The 19352-nt window shown below is 40.6% G+C and overlaps 1 protein-coding gene across 1 annotated transcript in view; it reads left to right on the plus strand.

Annotated features, from left to right (window-relative positions):
- The window catches only part of LOC309810926 (uncharacterized protein C6orf118), a gene marked incomplete at both ends in the record, with an annotated part of 31037 nt that overhangs the window by 4507 nt on the left and 7178 nt on the right, over positions 1-19352 (plus strand). The window contains 9 exons of the mRNA XM_082633249.1: positions 2921-3594; positions 4382-4504; positions 5366-5425; positions 7811-7935; positions 10752-10810; positions 13941-14122; positions 16343-16396; positions 16940-17001; positions 18352-18472. Of these exons, the coding sequence (XP_082489375.1) occupies positions 2921-3594; positions 4382-4504; positions 5366-5425; positions 7811-7935; positions 10752-10810; positions 13941-14122; positions 16343-16396; positions 16940-17001; positions 18352-18472 (1460 nt within the window). The remainder of the gene's footprint in view (positions 1-2920; positions 3595-4381; positions 4505-5365; positions 5426-7810; positions 7936-10751; positions 10811-13940; positions 14123-16342; positions 16397-16939; positions 17002-18351; positions 18473-19352) is intronic.

Raw genomic sequence — 19352 nt, forward strand, 5'->3', positions numbered from 1 at the left:
TTGGTCAAACATGCTGGATGTTTCTGTTGAGGGTGTTTTTGGATGAGATGAACGTTTAAGTAAGGAGCCTTTGAATAAAACAAATTCCCCTCCATAGTGTGGGTGGGCCTCATCTAATCAGTTGAAGATCTTAATAGACCAAAAACTGAACTCCCACAAGCAAGAGAAAATCCTCCAGCAGAAGGTATTTGGACGTGTACTCTGTCTCTAGCCTGCTACCTACCCTGAAGATTTTGGACTCTCCAGACTGCATAACTGTGTGAGCCAATTCCTTACAATAAATCTCTGTTTCTGTATATTCATCCTGCTGGTTCTGTTTCTCTGGAGAAGCCCAACTGATGCAATGTTTTTTTAGTGCTTTCTTTACGTGTTGGTGCATTTGATGAATTATGATTATCTGTCTTGAAAACTTGTTCTATTAATATTTTAACATTTCCTTGATACAAGTGAACTTATTTACAAAACAGAAACAGGCTTGGATTGACAAGTACACACTGCTATATTTAAAATGGATAACCAACAAGGACCTACTGTATAGCTCAGGGAACTCGGCTCAATATTATGTAACCTAAATGGGAAAAGAATTTGAAAAAGAATAGATACATGTGTATGTATAACTGAATCACTTTGCTGTACACCTGAAACTATCACAACATTGTTAATCAACTATATTCCAATATAAAATAAAAGGTTAAACAAAAAGAAAAAAGAAAAAAGGAATTCTGGCTGAAAAACTTTTTTTTAACATTTCTTAACTGGTTTCTCTGAAGTACAAAACTACTCGGCAAGGAAATTCTCAAGGATCCCATTGCTAGAAGTGTTTGCTCCAGGATCCAACCACACAGGAGGGAAAGGATGATTCTTTTCCACCTGTGACAGTGCAAAGGGAGCCTGGGCTCTGGGCTTGGTCAGAGAGCAAGAGCCCAAGCCCAGAGCCCAGGCTTGGTTTGGGGTGGGCAGAGCCCTGGGGTGGCCCGAGTTCCCTGCCTCCTGCTGTACGTGCCCAGCACAGATCCCAGGACTGAACATGAGGCAAGCACTCTGCGGTTGCACCGTGACCCATGGAACCAGTGACCCCACGGCAGGGAGAGTGCTGGGTGGGCCTGACCTAATCACATGAGGTCGTCACAGGGGAAGAGTCAGAGGTCCAGAGGTCAAGGGCATGGGAAGTATGCAGAGTGCCCTTGCTGGCTCAGGGATGAAGGTGGCCTGTATGGCCAGGAAGGTGGGTGGTCCCAGGAGCCAAGAGTGACCCCTGCCAAAGGCCAACTAGGAAGTGAGGACCTCAGTCCAACACCTGCAAGAAACTGGCTTCTGTCCCAACAGGACTGAGCCCAGGGTCAGATTTCCCCTCAAAGCCTCCAAGGACCCAGCTAGGCCCACACCCTGATATCCTGGATGTGATCCTGGAGTGGGGAGCTCAGCCTGCAGGCTGAAGTGCCAACCATGGAGTAGTGAGCTAGTCTGGGGGTGTGAAACTTCTGGATGTAGGGGGGTTCATCACACAGCACGAGACGCTGTTACGCCTCCTCATACCCTCTGGTCTCTCATTTCTTATCTTAGGTGGCAATGGAGACAATGACACGTCCCGATTTATGGTCTTGCTTTCAGACGTGGATTGGCCAGAGGCAGGGGTTTGGTGTGGGTCCCAGAAAGCTCTGTCCTGGCCCCCTTTGCTCAAGCCCTTGTGGAATGAGGGAAGAACCCAACAGTTAGGGTAAAAATGCTGCATTCAGAAACCAACGCTGCCACTTGTCAGGTGCCGGGACTTGAGTTGATCACAAAACTCCCCTTGGCTTCCCTGTCACCAAAGGGGCCTAGTTACAGGTGGGCCTGTCGTGTGGATTGAGGGGTGTGGCAGGTGTGGATGTAGGTGAATCCTGGGCCTCTGAGAGCTCAGGCCAGGCCTTCGAGGGCCCCAATGGGCCTGGTTCACTGTCTTGTTCCCAGGGCCCCTCCCAGCTCAGGTAACAAGGCAGTGATACAATGTCTGCTGGCTGATTCCTTCAGCATTCTCTGGGAAGGTCGTGCACCAGGCCTGCTGCTCTATGAGCATCTCAGCGACAGCCCAGGAAGAAAGCCCCTCCCCCGTGTCATGTGGGAGTCTGGGCCTACTCCTCTCCTACCAGAAGCGTTGAGAAGGTGTTCCCTGGACTGCAGTCCTTTGATAAAAATAAGTGACCTTTATGGAGTATCTACTCATCCATGTACTTGTTTGCCAAAAGCAGTTCTATTTGGTTGGCAGTCGGCCCTTCAGAGTAGGACAGTTCTCCTGACTGTGCAGAGGAAGGGACTGCTTCAGAGAGGTTATGTAAGATCTTTGAGCTCACACAGTTAGGGAACTGATTCAGAAGGCCGGCGTTTCCCAGTGCCCGAACGGACTCCTACCTCCGGGACCCTTTGTGGGGGGAGCTGGGGCCCCTGTCAACACAGCCACAGGTTTCCCTCTGTGGTTCATTATCTTCCTACATGGGGCGGGGGATGTGTGAACACCTCATCAGTCATGGATCGGTTTGCTCAGGGACTCCTGTGATGTTTAGTTTTAAGGGAGAAAGAAAAACACCTTTATTTATTCCCTAGCATAGCTGTCTTTAAGTGTCATTAAGAATTATGATCATGCCTTTAGATTTTTCTTCTAGAGCCTTTGCTAAGAGAGTAAGAAATTCCCTGCTGGATCAAAATCCCCTTTTCCTTCTTCCTGGCTTTGCGGGTCCTGGGCTTTCTGATGGCAATTACCCATCACGTGCCCTGGTTCACCCTTCGTCTGCAGTCAGGCTGGCCTGTACTCTCTCCTCTCTGTATGTGTGGGCTCCTGCTCTGGGAGAGGTATATGCCAGCTCAGCAACTGCACACAGCCCTCTTACAGCCTCTTTGTGGAGTTAGAGTGGTATTTAATACTCTTCTTGTCTTTCCTGACCAGTTTACCTAAGGTGGAAACACTGTGAGACACCAGGTATTAAGACTCTGTGCAATCTAAGGACGCTTCTGAACAAACTCCAGAAAGACCACAGAGATGATGTCTACATGTACACCTCCGGACACCTGAACCCCAGCAAGCTCTACAGGCCTCTGGAGACAATCCTGTATCACTGGCCCAATGCCAACAGGCCCAAGGAGGCAAACGTCTTTGGAGTAGAAAAGCCATCTGATAAGAAGATTAAAAAGATGAAAGATGCTTTAGCTTATTTTACCATCAACACAGCTGTGGGCCCAAACGATGCCGAGAACACACCACTCTTCAGGTATTTGAACCCTCTGACACATGGTTCCCACACTTCGGAGGAGGATTTGATTCCAAAGAAGGGTTTGAGAGAGGAAGGTTCGCCTGAACGGCCAAAGAGAGAAGAGCTAAGATGGCCCAAGATGAAGGTTCTGAACTACAAAGAAGTGAAGTCCAGCCGTGAGTGTGTGATGTGCCCCCCAGGCAGGGACGAGTTCCAGGACCTCAGCTCACACTTGGCTGGCATAACAAAAGCAGACAAGTATAGGAAGTTCTTGAGTTTCCAGAAACAAGTTCTTGCAAAGCAAGATGTCTTGAAGAGTGACTTCACTGGGAGCAAGGTAGTGATGCGCCATGAAAAGAAGTTGGGGCAGGTGAGGAGGGCAGTTCTGAGATGCTATCGGTACCCGTGCCGGTCCTGGGAGTCTAAAGGTTGTGGGCGGAGGCTGGCTCTCTGACGCCTCACTTACTTTCCCAGCTAGGATGGAAAAGGGCTGAGAATATCCCACGTGATGTAGATGGTAACAGGGTGAAATCAAAGAAAGTTAAGTTTGGAAAGTGGTGCCTTGGAGGTGATTTCATAATGGATAGCAATGGATGCTGCAGTCAAGCAAGTATCCCTGGGACAGCAGAAGCACCTGAGGAAGAGGTTTGCCTAACTCACTATGGAAGAATGTGAAGAGAGGGCGAGGAGAGAGGTGAGGATGCAGATGAAATCCGAGTAGGAGCTAGGAGGTCTGTAGAAGGTAGTTTGGCATCGTGGGACATGCTGCTGTGAATGACCGAGGGCTGAGAGTGGTACTGAGTGATGGGAAGGGTGAGGATGCAGGGAAGAGTCTACATATGAAATAACCAAACAGTGATGAGATTTTTGGCTGAGAGGACTGATAGAAGGAGAAGGACCTTGAGGACACTGTAGAGGCAGAGAGTGAATCCCTGATTCACAGGATGCAAGGGAATAAATAAAGAAAAATCAGGCAAACATAGGTTCTCAGCCCCAGGTGGTTTGGCACTCAGCTCTGCTGAGACCCAAAGCTGGGGGGCGGGACCTGTGCCCCCTGATAGAAAGCCCCATGGGGTGTCTCATTCCTCAACCTGAGAAAGTAATCAGAAAGAAAAACGAAGTCATCCTGAAACGGACTGGTTCTCTTTTTCCTCCAGAAGCTCCAGAAAATATGTGGCTGTGACCCTGAAGAGTTCAACAGACTACAGGTCTTTGGAGAAGTCTTTGAAGATATTTGCAATAGTTCTTTGATATTTGGTGATATCTTGAAAGAAATTAAGGGAAGAGAAACATGCTTTTCCCAGATAACAATTGAGAGCCGTGCATGATTTTTTGCACACATAAGCTCAAGCCTCACAGAAATTCTGTCGAGTATCATGGTGTCTGTTCTACACATGAGGAAAATCATTCACGGAGACTTGAAGGAATGTGCCTACAGCCACATGAGTCATAAATGGGTCACGTGAGATAAACACCCAACTAGCTCACTCCTGAAGCCCATATATTTATACTAAAGCTTCCTAATTGTAGATAAATTCTTATAAACTGCACATATCTAACACAGAAACTTCTATGATTATGCATATATAATTTTATATGAATCTTTAAGGAGTTATAAGTTTGTTGTGATTTCATGGTGAAAGTGACCATCATATCATAGCTGGGTTGGAATTAGGTTGCTTGTGGAGTCTGCTATTGTCCAAGTCCTCAAAACAGGCAAGGCTTAAAAGCAGGGTGTGGTGGTCTGCCCTCCAGAGAACATCTCCATCTCTGGAAGGTCAGTAGGACCCAAATCCATGGAGCATCCTAGTGGCAGGAGGTCATATGTTGTATGTGTGTCAAGGTATTTTGTGATTCTATCCTGAAGTCATCAATAGTTAATATTCAAATATGCTTTAAAGATGGTGAGATTTTGTACATTTTAGTGTGTATACTATTTAATATATTGCAGGAGCATTCTTACATTTTTAAAAATGATCTGAACTGGCGTCCTTAGCCTCCATTTTATTTACATATGCAAATAATATTACATTGTACTGTAATCTCATAACACATTTCCAATGGGTCTTTCTTTCTTCTCTCCTTTCTCCCTTGCTTCTTTTCTTCCTTCTTTCTTTTTTTCTCTTTTTTTCTTTCTATAGGATGAATATGAACTCTATATGTTATTACTTCTGAAGACCCAGCCCACAGAACAGTGTAAGGTAACAATCAATCCTGCAAGTCTTAAGTAGAACCTATTTCTTCATATTTCCTGAGCACTGGAAACCTGTCTGAATCAAAGAAACCCCATTTGTGCTTCCATAATTTATAACAATTGACACTTTTAATGACAATGGGCTTTATACTCATGAAGGACACTCCAGGTAAAGGCAACAGTGAGGGGTGGGCGGGGGAGGCACACACGTTTCTTGTTTTCTGCAGTATCTCTGGCCACCAGTTCTCCATGATCTCTGCAGGTCTGTCCTTCTGTAACCCCAGTCCTCGCGTGTCTGCTTCGCTCAGAATCGGCCCTCTCTCTCTCTTCACTCTCTGCTGGTAGATGAGATCCCTTACACTGATGGCTCTTGGCTTTGTATGCATCACCCCAATCTTTCCTGCGAGTTCAAGATTATAGTGTATCCAGCCAGTGTCCCCCTGGAGGCTGACACTTAGGTGTCTGAGTCGGCAGGTTACAGACCTTAAAATAGGGAGATTATCTTGAATTAGGTGGGTGGGCCCAGTCTAATCACATGAGCCTTAAAAGCAGAGAACTTTCCCTGGCTGAAGTCAGAAGGGAGAGGTGGCAGAAAGGGAGGACAGAGTTCTGTGATTCTAAGCCTGAGAAGAATTCAGGACCATTGGGAGCTGTGACGTGGAGGGTCCAGATGCAGGGACTAGAGAGAGATGCCTAGGAGCTGAGAGTGGACCCTGCTGACAGCCTGCAAGGGAATGGGACTTCAGTCCTACAACCTCGAGGCACCGGATTCTGCCAATGACCTGAATGATCGTGGAAGGAGTTTGTGCTCTGGAGCTCCAGAAAGGAAGGCAGCCCAGCCTGCACCTTGATTTCAGCCCAGTGAGACCCTGAGCAGAGTCCAAAAGCCACTCAGATTTCTGCCCTACAGAACAGAGATAATAAATTTGTGTTATGATACTAAGTTTGTGGTAATTCGTTATGACAGCAAAATGAAAGTAAGAAAATGTCCCACAAGCATCTCTAGTTTCCAACACTGTTGTTAAGCTGCTCTTTACTGAATATTTGCTGCCATAGTTCATGTGTGGTCCTTGTCTCCTGATGCCTCACCAGCTCCTTCCACACTGCACATTCTGCATTTTCCCAAATGAGGTGAAATAGTGTCCACCTGGAAGCTGGGTGACCTCTTGGCAAATAAGGTTTGTGCAGATGTAATCAAGTTCAGATGCGGTCGTTAGGGTGGGTCCTAATCCAATAACTGGTGTTCTTAGAGGGAGAGGGGAGTTTGGACACAGACACAGCATGGAAATTGGAAGCAGAGATGGGACTCTCTGGAGTCCCAAACCGTGGAGTAGCTATAGATGTAAATGGTTTGGGAATATAGAGGGTGCTGCGTTAGTAATTACTGGAAAGCATGTACAGTTGTTACCCTCAGGGGAGAGTGAGCAGCCCACATAAACTGTGGCTACCTCCTCTCACTGTGCCAACTTCCAGGGGTTCCCTCTGGGCTTAAGCCACACCCGTGGATGCGTAATAAGGAAGATGGACTACAGGAATGATGTTATCTCTTACAAAACTAAGAGAATATAGCACTGTAGCTAGGATGACTTTTGACATTTTCAATAAAGTTTAAAAATTCTATCTTATAAATTGGGAAGAAGAATGTCTTACTTTGTCTATGAAAAAAATAATCACACCCTGATAAGGAAGTCCGTTCTAATTTAGCTCTTAATCGAAAATCACATGTTTGCATGGTGTTCTTTGTTTTGAGCTTTTCGTGCTTCAGAAAAAAGCTTTTGTTTGGCAGGAATAAGCAAAGGCTCCAGCTGGGGGTCTACCCTGTTCTTTACTTTTTGAGGTTAAGTCACAAAGGAACATATATGCCCATATCCCAATCAAACACCAGAATGAAAAAATCCCCAGGGCATCAGGGCACTAGATTCTTCTTTCTACTTCTGGAAACTTGGCAGCCCATCACTTAAGAAGGCAGAGACCTTTGTTTCACCACATTTGAGCAGCATCACTTTATATCCATATGTAGCCATCGAGTTAATATCGTTTCTCACTAATTAGAAAGAAACAATTGTGATGCTGATAATAATGCACTCAAAGCTCTTTATTCAGCACTTTCCTTCCCCCACACAAACCAACAGTGAAACCCCACCACTCTAAATTTCTTAGGAAAATAAAAAGTTAAAATTAAAAAATATATACCTTACCCAGATCTTCACGTGGCTATTTATCCCTCCTCTGATATTCCTCCCTCCCTTCCATCCTCCCTATTTACCTATTTTGACTAGAATTTGTATTTTGACTCAGGACATCTTGAATACACTGTAGTAACAAAAAAAACCGGAAAATCCTCACCCTTGCTTTGTGTTTGTCTCACCTGTTATGGCCTTATTCTGCCCAGACTTTGCTGACTCACATCCAGGGGCTGGAGACAAGGAGGGTGAGGACCACAGATGTCGACCAGGCCAGAGAGGAGCTGAGGGCACTCGTGATGGCCATCAAAGCAGCCCTGGACCGTAATGACAAGTGAGGGTTGATCTATGCTGGGATTACACTTATTTTACAATGTCTTAAAACCACGTGACAAGCGTAGTTTACACTTTTTCCTGCCTTGTTGGGTGTGGCATGCTGTCTTTATCAACACCAAGCTGGTCACCGGGTCTCTTGCACAAACTGTCACACACGTGACTAGGATGTTCTACTAAATCTGGTGTTTCTATGAGGGGAGCTTGGGGAGGTTTCTGAAGGAATCTCAGGTCATCTTCAGTTGTCCCCTGAGGATTTATTGTTGGCTGAGTATGCTGCAAAATCAAGATAGCTTTTAAGAATGCCCTAGTTATTTTTTTAACTTAGAAAATCTTTTAACCTCTGTGATTAGTCTTTCAGGGTGAAACCACAATCTGATAGGGTATAATTTTTTTAAAGAATTAAAAAAAAGATGAAAGTAAATCTGACACACTCAAAATATGCTCAAGCAAACAAAACAAGAAACAAAACCCAAAAATCAAGACTCTGCCTTCAGTGTAACTAAAAGACAGAAAGTGTCCTAAATTCAAAATACCTGAAAATAGAAATAAACATTCTGTGCCAGTGAAATATTATCTACTCTCTTTCTGCAAAACTTGGTGAGAGCAAGGTCAGTCTGCAGCAGAGAGAAGAATGGAGTTAGTAGAAATCCTAAAATTGTCTTAAAAGCACTGTGTGAGAGAGAGTGAACCACCCAAAGTGAGAATACTGCACAGGTTACTGGGGGGTCCACCAGAGCACTGACTCAAAAGAAGGGGACATAAAAGTGAGTGTGGAAGCAAGGAAACAATTCTGAGATGATGATATGGGTGAGAAGAGGGTTAAAAGGAAGTGATCAGCATACTTGGAAGAGAAAAATTAGCAAGGAAGAGAAATTTAGAACCCCTTAAGAGAAGAAAATCAAAGGGCACACAACCCCTCCCACTACTGTTTTTGTCTCTTCAAAAAAAAAAAAAAAAAGGAAACAAAACAAAATAAAACCCAAACAACAAAAACAACAGTATAATTTGCTCTGACCGAAAAGTGTCTTCTTGAATTAAGAATCTCACAAACTAGGAGCTCTAACCATAAAAATGCAGAGTCTGTGTCCACACAGCTGACTCGAAAAAGAAAACAGAAAATAAGGACCCATATAATTTAGCTGATGAAAATCCCTAACATCTGACAACAACAACAAACAGCTGGAGAAGAAAACTGTGCCACAGCCCTGCAAACTAAATGAAATATTCTCAAAAGAGCATTTCAGGGTATGAAAACAACCTTGAGTCATAAATTTAAAACCTAAACACAGAAATCAACAGCAGCAAAGGAGGAGGCCATGAAACAAGATTTGACAACTGAGGAAAGATAGTGAAAAAGTCAAAATTATATTATAGATCAAGACTAAACTAGGACATGTCCAGGGAGGAATTGTTTTGAATGAAAATGTAACAAAGGGCATTAGAAAAAAGCAAGAAACAATCAAGAGAATTAAAACGTGATAAATAAAGGAAAAGAGTCAGAGAAAAAGTGGTTGAAATAAAAGACAGGCAAAGAAGATCCAACTTATATGTAATGGAAGTCCCCAGGAAGAAAAACAAAGCAGTGAAATAGAAACATAAGTAACATTTAGAACTGTAACACATTAAAAGTTTTTTTTTTAATTTATTTTTGGCTGCACTGAGTCTTCGTTGCTGTGTGCAAGCTTTCTCTAGTTGTGGTGAGCAGGGGCTACTCTTCGTTGCAGTGCATGGGCTTCTCATTGTGGTGGCTTCTCTTGTTGTGGAGCATGGGGTCTAGGTGTGTGGGCTTCAGTAGTTGTGGCATGCAGGCTCAGTAGTTGCGGCACGTGGGCCCTAGAGCACATGGGCTCAGTAGTTGTGGTGCATGGGCTTAGTTGCTCTGCAGCATGTGGTATCTTCCTGGACCAGGGATCGAACCTGTGTCCCCTGCATTGGCAGGCAGATTCTTAAACACTGCATCACCAGGGAAGTCTCATATAACACAACACATCAAAAGTTTGTGGAGACTGAGCCCCCTGAAATACATATTGAAAAGGTTTTCACCATTATTATTAACCCACTTAACCTTAATTTCTTAAACTTGGAGTCATAATACTTTTCTATTTCTTTTAGTCTGTCATAAAATGAGTTAATGTGTATGAAAATCTTAAACCATCAAGCCCCTTGTAGACAAGGCAGTGTTAAGACATTTGTGGTGCTGATGTTTTTAACCAAATCACAGGGTTTCCCTCAGTATATGCAAGACTTATTTGATTCCTTTTTCTCTCTAGATCTATTAGAGATAGTCAGTGTAGTTTATTTTGAACGAGGAAGAAGATACAAAGAGATAACAAAGGTTTTATTTCCTCCTTTTAAATTTTCTTGTGTTTTATTTTTAGTTTAAATATAGTGGAATTTGTAAATTGTATCTATGGGATACAATCATAATTAACAGGGAAAATGCAACATGTATTCCAATATTGGTAGGATTTTTCCATTATTGGACTCATTATTTCATTATTGGCTTCGGAGTGTAAAATGCTAGTTTTTTGCCCCCTTGCTTCTTAAAAATTCAAGTCACCAAGTAATATTAATAAATGCTGTAAGACCAGCTCCTTTACCAGTGGCTTAGGCAATCTTGGTAAGAAAGTATTCTTTTGTTTATTGAACTTGACTGATCCAGGCTCTCATACATCTTCAAATCACCTTTTTGGTTAGAAAATAAGAAGATCTGTTCTTATTTCTCAATTTTAGGACTGTTATATAAAATAGACAAAAGGAAAATGGTACGAACAGGGTTCTAATACATCACTATGTTTTATCATCAAACCGTAGACTCAGAAGTGAATTGGAGCTGGAACGCATGTTGCTGCAATCCACTAAGAAGAGATCAGGTGAGTGACCGTGTGATTGATCTTCTGACGTGACTTTTGCTGTGACCTTTGGTTGAGGAATCTTCAAACCTGGTCCACTGTTCATGGTCTCTTCTGTTAGTTGTTTGAAAGGGCTTTTCAAAGAGGTTATTACATTTTATTCCTTTCTTTCCCCATCAAGTTCTTTAGAAATTCAGTAAGTTTTCATTTTATCTGAAGTGGTTTAAATGAAATACTTTAAAGACACAAGGAAGCAGTTGATTTCTTTAAGAGATTATGTCAGGGCCAAGATCATTATCCCAGTTTCTGCTGCTTTGGGCACTTTTGGTTATTGAGTTTCTCTGTAACAAGAGACGACTTGTGTGCATTTCATTTTCCTCCAGGATCTTTGTGGGTTTTAGTGGAACATTGAATGAATTCAGGACCTTATGTAGCAAGAATTAGGTCAAGCTTTGACCAAGATATTTGGAATAGATTCTAGGAAAATTGACCAAATGGTATAAATAAGAGACAGCTCCTCTGAGGAAGTGCTGAAGGACTAAACGCTGTTGATTTTAGAGAAAGTGTCTTAAAATATATAATAGATTTTAGGGGGGGTGGACAGTGAACACTTCAGCACAACCAAGTGAGATGGAAACAGAGGAAGCGGGGTCGTGGCCTGTGGTTTCCAGGGTAACAGCAAGGAAGACAGCCCAGCCTGGTTTTCACAACCTTTACCTCTTTATTCCTGGATCAAAGGAGTCAGCTTTTCCAGACAACAAGGAGTCAGCTTGTCCAGGTCTGGGGTGCCCTCTCTTGCAGACTGTCTTCAACCTGCCCATCACAGCGACCCACTCACATGGTTGTTATTTGAACTGGTTTCATCTCAGCTGCTGCCTGTTCACTGGGGACAATGACAGTGCTTCCCTCAGTCGTTAGGAGGATTCAGCGTGATGGCCCTTGTGAGGCAGGAACACAGGGCCTGGCACAGTGGAGTTGCTCTGCTTGTCTGCTCCTTCTCGTATCATTATTACATGTGAGCAGGAACACACAGTTCAAGGGAAATTAATTACATTTTGTGAACATTTATGCAGTAACAAAATTAAAAATTATCTCAAAATTAGATACACAACTTGGAGTTTGATTAAATAACCAAAATAAGTTCAATTAAGTATGCCGCTCATTAATCTTTACTGTTTACATTTATGATTCACTCAAATGTCACTTTTCCTCCAGGTTTGTTCCACACTAACTCATCCTGGAATCACCTGTCTCCTCTCAGCATCTTTGAGGCTGTTCTCACAAGTCTAACCTGTTTTGAGACTGGTTTTGAGAAGAAATCTGGTGTCCTGTATTCTTCCTCTTTTATTCTTTTTCTAAAGTTTTCTCATTCGCAAGCCTTCTCCAACCATACACATTTTCTGTGGAATTCCACCCATTTTGATACCACAGTCTTCCTCTTTAGGTAAAAAAGAGAAACAGTTGGGTCACACTCCTTTTAGCTTCTTTGCTGACAGTTAATTGTTTCAGGTGAAACCCTCAGGTTAGATCGAGGTGGGGGTCAAAGACTTTATTTTGTAGTATCTCTCAGAGTTCGTGTAGAGGCTTAATGACTGTTTCTTCTCTGTTAGCTCATCATGTATCAAAACTTACCTTCCCACTTTTCCCTTCTTCCAAATTTGGCAAGTTTGAGTGACGGCAATGACTTGGGTCCTGCTCACCTATGTGTAAGTAGGTATGACTGCTCTTTCTGCCTTTTTTCCTGTCAAAAAGGAGTAGTCGTTCTTTCTCAAAAAATTAAAACCTCCCACTCATCAGAATCTAGCTGTGTTGCTTGAAAACAAAGCAGCCTTAGCAGTGAGTTACTCTCTGTCTCCACCGCCTCTCTGTACTCCTTGAATACTGATATCTATTGGAGCCCAGCATGTTTTTGGTTCAATCCACATGTCTTTGATTCTAAATCTCTTCCCTGCTAAAAATACATTTTTAGGCTTAAGATCTGTATATGCCACTGCCTACTGGACATGGCACGTGAGTGTCAACTCAACAAGTCCAAGGTTGGGTTCGCTCTCTCTCTGAATTTGCACGTCCTTGGAAATTTCAGTGAATGGCATCTCCAAATGCATGGCGGCTCAAGTCAGAACACCACTGGCAGGTGTCTTCACTCTCCTCCCTGAAACCATGTCAACAGGGCTTGTAGTAAGTGGCCATGGCCAAGCTGGGTTCAAACCCAGCTCTCTCTTACCTCTCTGCTGCACTGAGCTCATTATTCCCTTCCCACCACATCTGTTCTTACCTATGGCCAAGCTGAAACCTAGGGGTTAGTTTGATATCTACTCCTCTACATCCAGATCATGGCAGCTACCAGTTCTATTTCCTAACTCGTTCCTCTGCACTTCTCTTTATGCCCCAGGTTCTATCGTGATCTGATAGTTCGAATGACTGCAGTAGCTTCCTAACTGGCCGTCCAGATTGGAGTCTTGCCTTTCTCACTTTTGGTACCGTAGATAGAGTGACCATGGTCGATAGTGTTTCTTCCCAGCCTAAAAGCCTTCAAGTCAGCTTTGACTGATTTCTTCACGTAGGTTAGAAGACCTTTTCAGATCTGCCTGCTGTTCCTTTCTAGTGTCGTTTCTTCATGTCTCTCACCGGTCCCTCAGTGCCCCCAGCCTACTGTGTAACTTTCCTTTTACTGAATGTGCCAAATTCTGCCCTTCCGCCTCCTCCCCACACCCTCCCGCTTGTCTGACTGCTATTCATCCTCCTGGTCTCAACTTAGTCACACGTCTCTGGCAAAGTCATCCATCCACGCATCTTCCCCACACTGTGTTAGGCACTCAATAAATACTCATCAGTTACATAAATGAATTAAAGGAAGAATCCCCCCATTCTTGGATCAGATAATTTTTTCCTTTTATCTCAGTGGCTATGCCTTTACTGTTTATATTTTTAATAGGAAAAGATTCACAATATAGAAAAATATATAGAAACCAAGGCAATGAAATACATGTACTTAACTTGGATCAGATAATTTTTATTGATGTGATTGAAGTTTGAGTTACATTATAGTTTATAACTCTATGCAACATACATAATATTGTTAACACATAATGTTATTAATAAGGACTAAGGTATTAAACATAGAATACTTTGCTTTTAAAAAATATTCCAGAATCACCTGAGAAAAATGTAATGAAGGAGAAGCACCTTACTCTTATTGAGAAGGTTGAAAAAAAGAGGTGTGAAGTGCTTAATAAATGGGATGAAATTCAAGCTCTTGAAAGAGAAATTAAAACAACTTTGGTTCATACTGGAATTTTGCATATCACCGAGAATAAGATTAAAAGCTTAGAGGTATGCAAATTGTTTATTTGAATGTTTACATTGTTCTTTTTGCTGGAAGACCTTGGCAAACACATGACATGTTTTGATTTTGCAATAGGGAAAAAAATAACATAACATTTGGTCCAAACATATTTTCATTTCAAAACACTTATAGCAAATGATTAGAATAATTAAGAGATATAGCTAAAACAACAAAAATGAAGGTGATAAAAATTCTGTAGAGCTCTGTTAAGGGTCAAATTGGATCTCTTTCAGGTCAGTTGACATCTCTTAAAACTTAACAATTTTGTATAGAAAATGTTTATCATAAAAATTACTCCCATCATTCAGTGTCTAAAATATACTATGTAGTTTAATCTGAAGCCCAGAGAGGCTAAGTGACCTGCCCAACTTGACACAGAATACAGGTGGCAAAGCTGGGATTCACTTTAATTCTTTTGGGCCCCAAAGTCCTTATACTTACTATGGAGCCACATAGACTCCATACAAGTTGTACAATTATGCTGGAAGATAGGATTAGTTACTGCCATTGAGGGTCTACTATATTAGACTTTGTCAATTGTTGCTAACCATTTTCTTGATAAACAATAAAATATAAATTATGATCTATGTTTTGAAATGCTATGATGCCCAAAATTTTAATGTTATGACCTAATTTTTATTTGTGCAGAATCTGACTCAATACAACTTCTACTTAGAAAATTTATAAGTGATATTTGAATGTTCTTTTTCTCCTGGTTATAGAGTTACCTATATTTTCCCAGTACTACCTTTTTTTCTTTTTAAGTCAAATTATAAAGTGTATAGGAAGGTGGTGGTGGTCTAAACTTGTTTTGATTTCTCTCTCTCTATTTTAAAATAATCTGTTCAGATTTCCTTCTGTGTTTTCATTTAGAGTCTGCCCCTTATTTTTTAAACTAAAACTGACTTGAGAAGAAACACTAATTTATAGTTGAATTTTTAAACAGTGAAAACAAGTTGTAGCTTTATGTATTGTGAGCATGTTATAATGCAAAATCATGTAAACTTTTCTTTCATAATTAAGACCCCTTTTAAATGGATTGAACCTAGGAAATAGAAGATTCCCTATAATGATTCCATAGCAGTAATTTATAATACTTTAAATATTTATTATTTATATTTGGCTCCTTAATTCAAATACTGGAGGGTACAATAGAATTGCGTTTATTATCCTATTAAGTAACTGATATCTGGATCTGGATTCGAAATGTTATTTCTAACCAGAAGAAAAAATAACTAAATATATCACGGATTTACAATGGACATATATTGCTGTAAACAATACAAAAATACTATTTCATTTAATTCCCAACAACCCTAAGAGATAGATGCTGTTATTAACCCTCTTTTTCAGATAGGGAAACCAAGGCACAGGTATACTAAGTAACTTGATTAAGCTCACAGCATCAAGTAGTAGAATTAGGATTTAAAGTCAGCCCAACTTCTTAATTATACATTATCCAGCCTTATGATGCAATTGCGAATCTTTTTTCAATATGGTGGATATCTGGAAGAGCAGATATCCTTTCTTCATCATTATTTTGTTCACAATTATCTTGGATATTGTCATTTACAGTATTAACTAATTTTTCAGTTTCAGTAATAATACTCTTGGTATTTTTATTGTGCTTCTAATGAATTAGAAATTCATTCGGGAAGAAGTGACAGCTTTACAATATGAGTACTCCATCTAGGATCATTTTGTATTTGTTTATTTTAATGCATTGGTCTTAAATATTTTTTGTTACTTTTGTTCTTGTGACTTTTTGGTATCTGTTACTATTGTGAATGGCAACTCAGAATTTTTTTCTTAACATTACAGTTTGTAATCAGTTAACACTGATATTATGTGACTTATTGATGTTTGTATTTTTATATTATATCTGGCTATCTTAAAAATTCCATTATTAGCTCTGAAAAATGAGTAACTCTTCTACTCTGGAACTTCTGTAAGCTTCTCCAGTTTTTTGCAACATCAGCTTCCACCTTCTCTAGTTTTTGACCCAGAGGGCCAGGATCTTTCTGTCTTAATAAATGTCCTTCAAGTCATGCTTTGTTTATTCATTGTTTTTAAGTGGTGTGCTGTTGAATACTTTTGAAATTAGAATAACAGCATTCACATAATACTTTTTGTTCCATAAATGGGGAAAAATATTTAACAAATATTCTTAACCAAGTATCTTTCTTTTCAAACTGTTTTTCCTTCAGACTGAAACTATAAAGTTGGAAACAGCAAATAAAATTTTAAAGAAGAAAATACAAGTAAGTTTGTGCGAATCTATGTTTTTCAATAAAAGTATTCCCCCTAGTGCCTTCTCGTACTATGTCATAAACCAAATATGAAAGTATATGCATAATCTTTCTAAATGATAACTTTCTCTCATGCCAGGAATATCTCGCTATGCTGACATTAGCTTAAAACTGGACAGGTGTAAGCTAATGTATTAATGAAAAGAAAGGCATTCTTTTTTTAATAGTTGAATGTGTCAATCAGAATTGACCATTTCTCTAACCCTTCTGCACATAAAAATTAATTATAATAAGTTTATTTGGTGACAAGGAATGTAATGAACTGGCTCCCTTAATGACTTTCCAGGATAGCCCTCCGAAATGCACGGCAACAATTTGTTGTTTCATAGATGGTAGTGCTGCCTTGATTACATATGTATTATATACAGTATGAAGTAGTATGCTATGCCTGATTCTAGAAGTGGTAATGCATTTGGATGTAATCGACATCACCGCCATTACCAGTGAGCAGTATCATGCATTATACATAACCAAATGATTTCTAATTCTTGGTAGTTTACTGAAAACCACATGAAGCAGATCATGGGGAAGAGCAAGCTGAGTGAGGGGGAGCAACAGTGAGTATTGATGCCCTGGTAAAGGAACTGTCATAATAATCTGATGTTGAAACTATCAAGACCGTCCATTAACAACTAGATTACACTGGACAGTACTTTTGAAGTGTTTGCATTCCTGAGTGTTAACTTCACACATGCATGCCACATATCCTTTCCAGTGCTTAAGAATGCTTAGTCCAAGATTTCAAGCTCCACTGTGTATATTATTCAGCAATCTAGAAATAAATTCTTTGGACAAAGCTGAAGAGTTGAGGGTGAATCCTCATGGACAGGGATCAGGAAGGTGGGGAGGGGTGTGGCACTGAGTGGCTTTCTTTTCTCAAATTATATGGCTTTTAGTGATACTAAATCTTTGAAAAAACCTATACATGTATGATTCTGAAAATTTTAATTTAAAAATAAAATGCTGATTTGTATTATGTGTTACATACGTCTAGATTTTATAGAGTTAATTTTCGTTTGAGTTGGTACCATAGTTTAAATCTCAGGATTTGGAAAGGCTGGGAAAACCACTGATGGTTTAAATATGGAAAGAGCTTATTGTGTCAACAAGTAAAAAGACGTTTAGTTGTTGGTGGCATAGGTTCAATGAAATCATCAAGGAACCAGGGTTCTTCTCTCTTCTTTCCCTGCTTTCCTCGAGGATGGTTTTCCTCCTTAGGGCTTCAGCGTGGCTGTCTTCAAGCACTGGGTCCACGTCCCATGTGGGAAGAAAGGGGAAAGTGCAGGACAGGTGGAAAAGAGCTTTTCATTATGAGCTTATTCTGTTGTATTTAGGAAGGAAAGCCCTTCCCAGGGACTTGCACCGTATCTCACTGGCCAGCACCACATCCCAAGGCCACCCTTAGCTGCAAAGGAGTCAGAAAATAGAACCATTTCACTTGCCAGTTTACATGGTAGAGAGAGGAGAAAAGGTGTTAGGATGGGTGTTGACTGAGCCACACAGGTAGTTCCAGGTTCTGTGAGGCCTTGTATTATCCTCAAAGGAAAAGAATATAGAGGTACAAATACAAAAGAGGGAAGATTCCTTCCATAGTCTTGGCAGTGAGAATGAACTGACCTGACGTTTAAACGTCATTATCGTCAAGGTAAATCTACCTCTGCTGCCACACCCTACTTAGCCTGGAAAATGTTGCAGGGGACTGTGCCCATATGTAGAGAGAGAAACTTTGCTACATTCAAGGCCAAAAGTCTACTACAAATATCCTTTGAAAGAAAGTGGAGGGTTGCAAAGTTTTACTCTAAGTTTCTGAGTAAATGTGTCCTAAATAGATGTGTATTTTGAAATTTTCTTTTATGCTTAATGTACTTTTTTCTAACCCATTGTACTCATTTGTTTTGTATTTTAAGGAACCTTTGGGAATTTATTAATGAATTTGTAAAATTAAAACAGACAGATAACTCAAGTGACTGGAAGAATGACCTAGGAAAACTCACAGCCACCATCTACATAGTGTGGATGTTTGCAGCGGTATAAATTAATGAAGATACATTTCATTTTGTCAGTTTTAATCTCCAATAAAATTAATGTGGTATATGTATCCTACTCAAGATATTGAAATAAGTACATGTATTCATGTCATTAGTTTTACTTTGTATACATATTCATAAAAATAGTAGTTCTTAGAGTATTTTCTGCTTCCATTCAATAACTTTCTCCAGGAAAAAATACTTTCAATTGTTGGATAGGAATAGGAAATTCAGCACTGCTGCAATACAGATTAAACTTATTTCTTATTTGCCAATGCAAGTTTATGCATAAGCATTTAATAAAATGTAGTAGTCATTGAATAAATATCCATTTAATGAAATGATACAGTGCTCTATCGCCGTTACAAAACTAGCATGGTGCTTTGCACTGCACATGTCTTAGGTGATTGTGATCTTCATGACAACCTTTGTATCTGCACTTTGCCTATGACACAGTCTGAACAATCAGAGTAAATGCAAGTCCAGTTACTTTGGACAACCGTATATAGAGCTGCAGTGAAGATCAAATGTCAGTGATTGGTATAAACATGAGGATTTTAACCCTAACTTGGAACAGTAGGGTTTGAGGTTAGAGAGAGAGAAAGAGATAAGTAAGGTTTACTTTCTATGGACCAGAAGGTGTGTTCATCACAGGTCTCCTTAAGATGTTCAGCTCTTAAGCCTGATCCACTCTGCTTTCAGAGAAACACGGGTGGCAACTGAAACAGAAACATGTTACCATGTATAAAAATAAATTAGACTTTATTAATGTTTGTTGAGTTCTCTGTGTTCAAGTTGCTTTCTACGGGTTATTTATGTTCTTTGGAATCTCATTGAGTAGGCACCTGATATCCCATTACACAGGGGAGAGAATGAAAATG

This window comes from Mesoplodon mirus (genome assembly GCF_964341445.2).
Source record: "Mesoplodon mirus genome assembly, chromosome: 10".
NCBI classification, from domain to species: Eukaryota; Metazoa; Chordata; class Mammalia; order Artiodactyla; family Ziphiidae; genus Mesoplodon; species Mesoplodon mirus.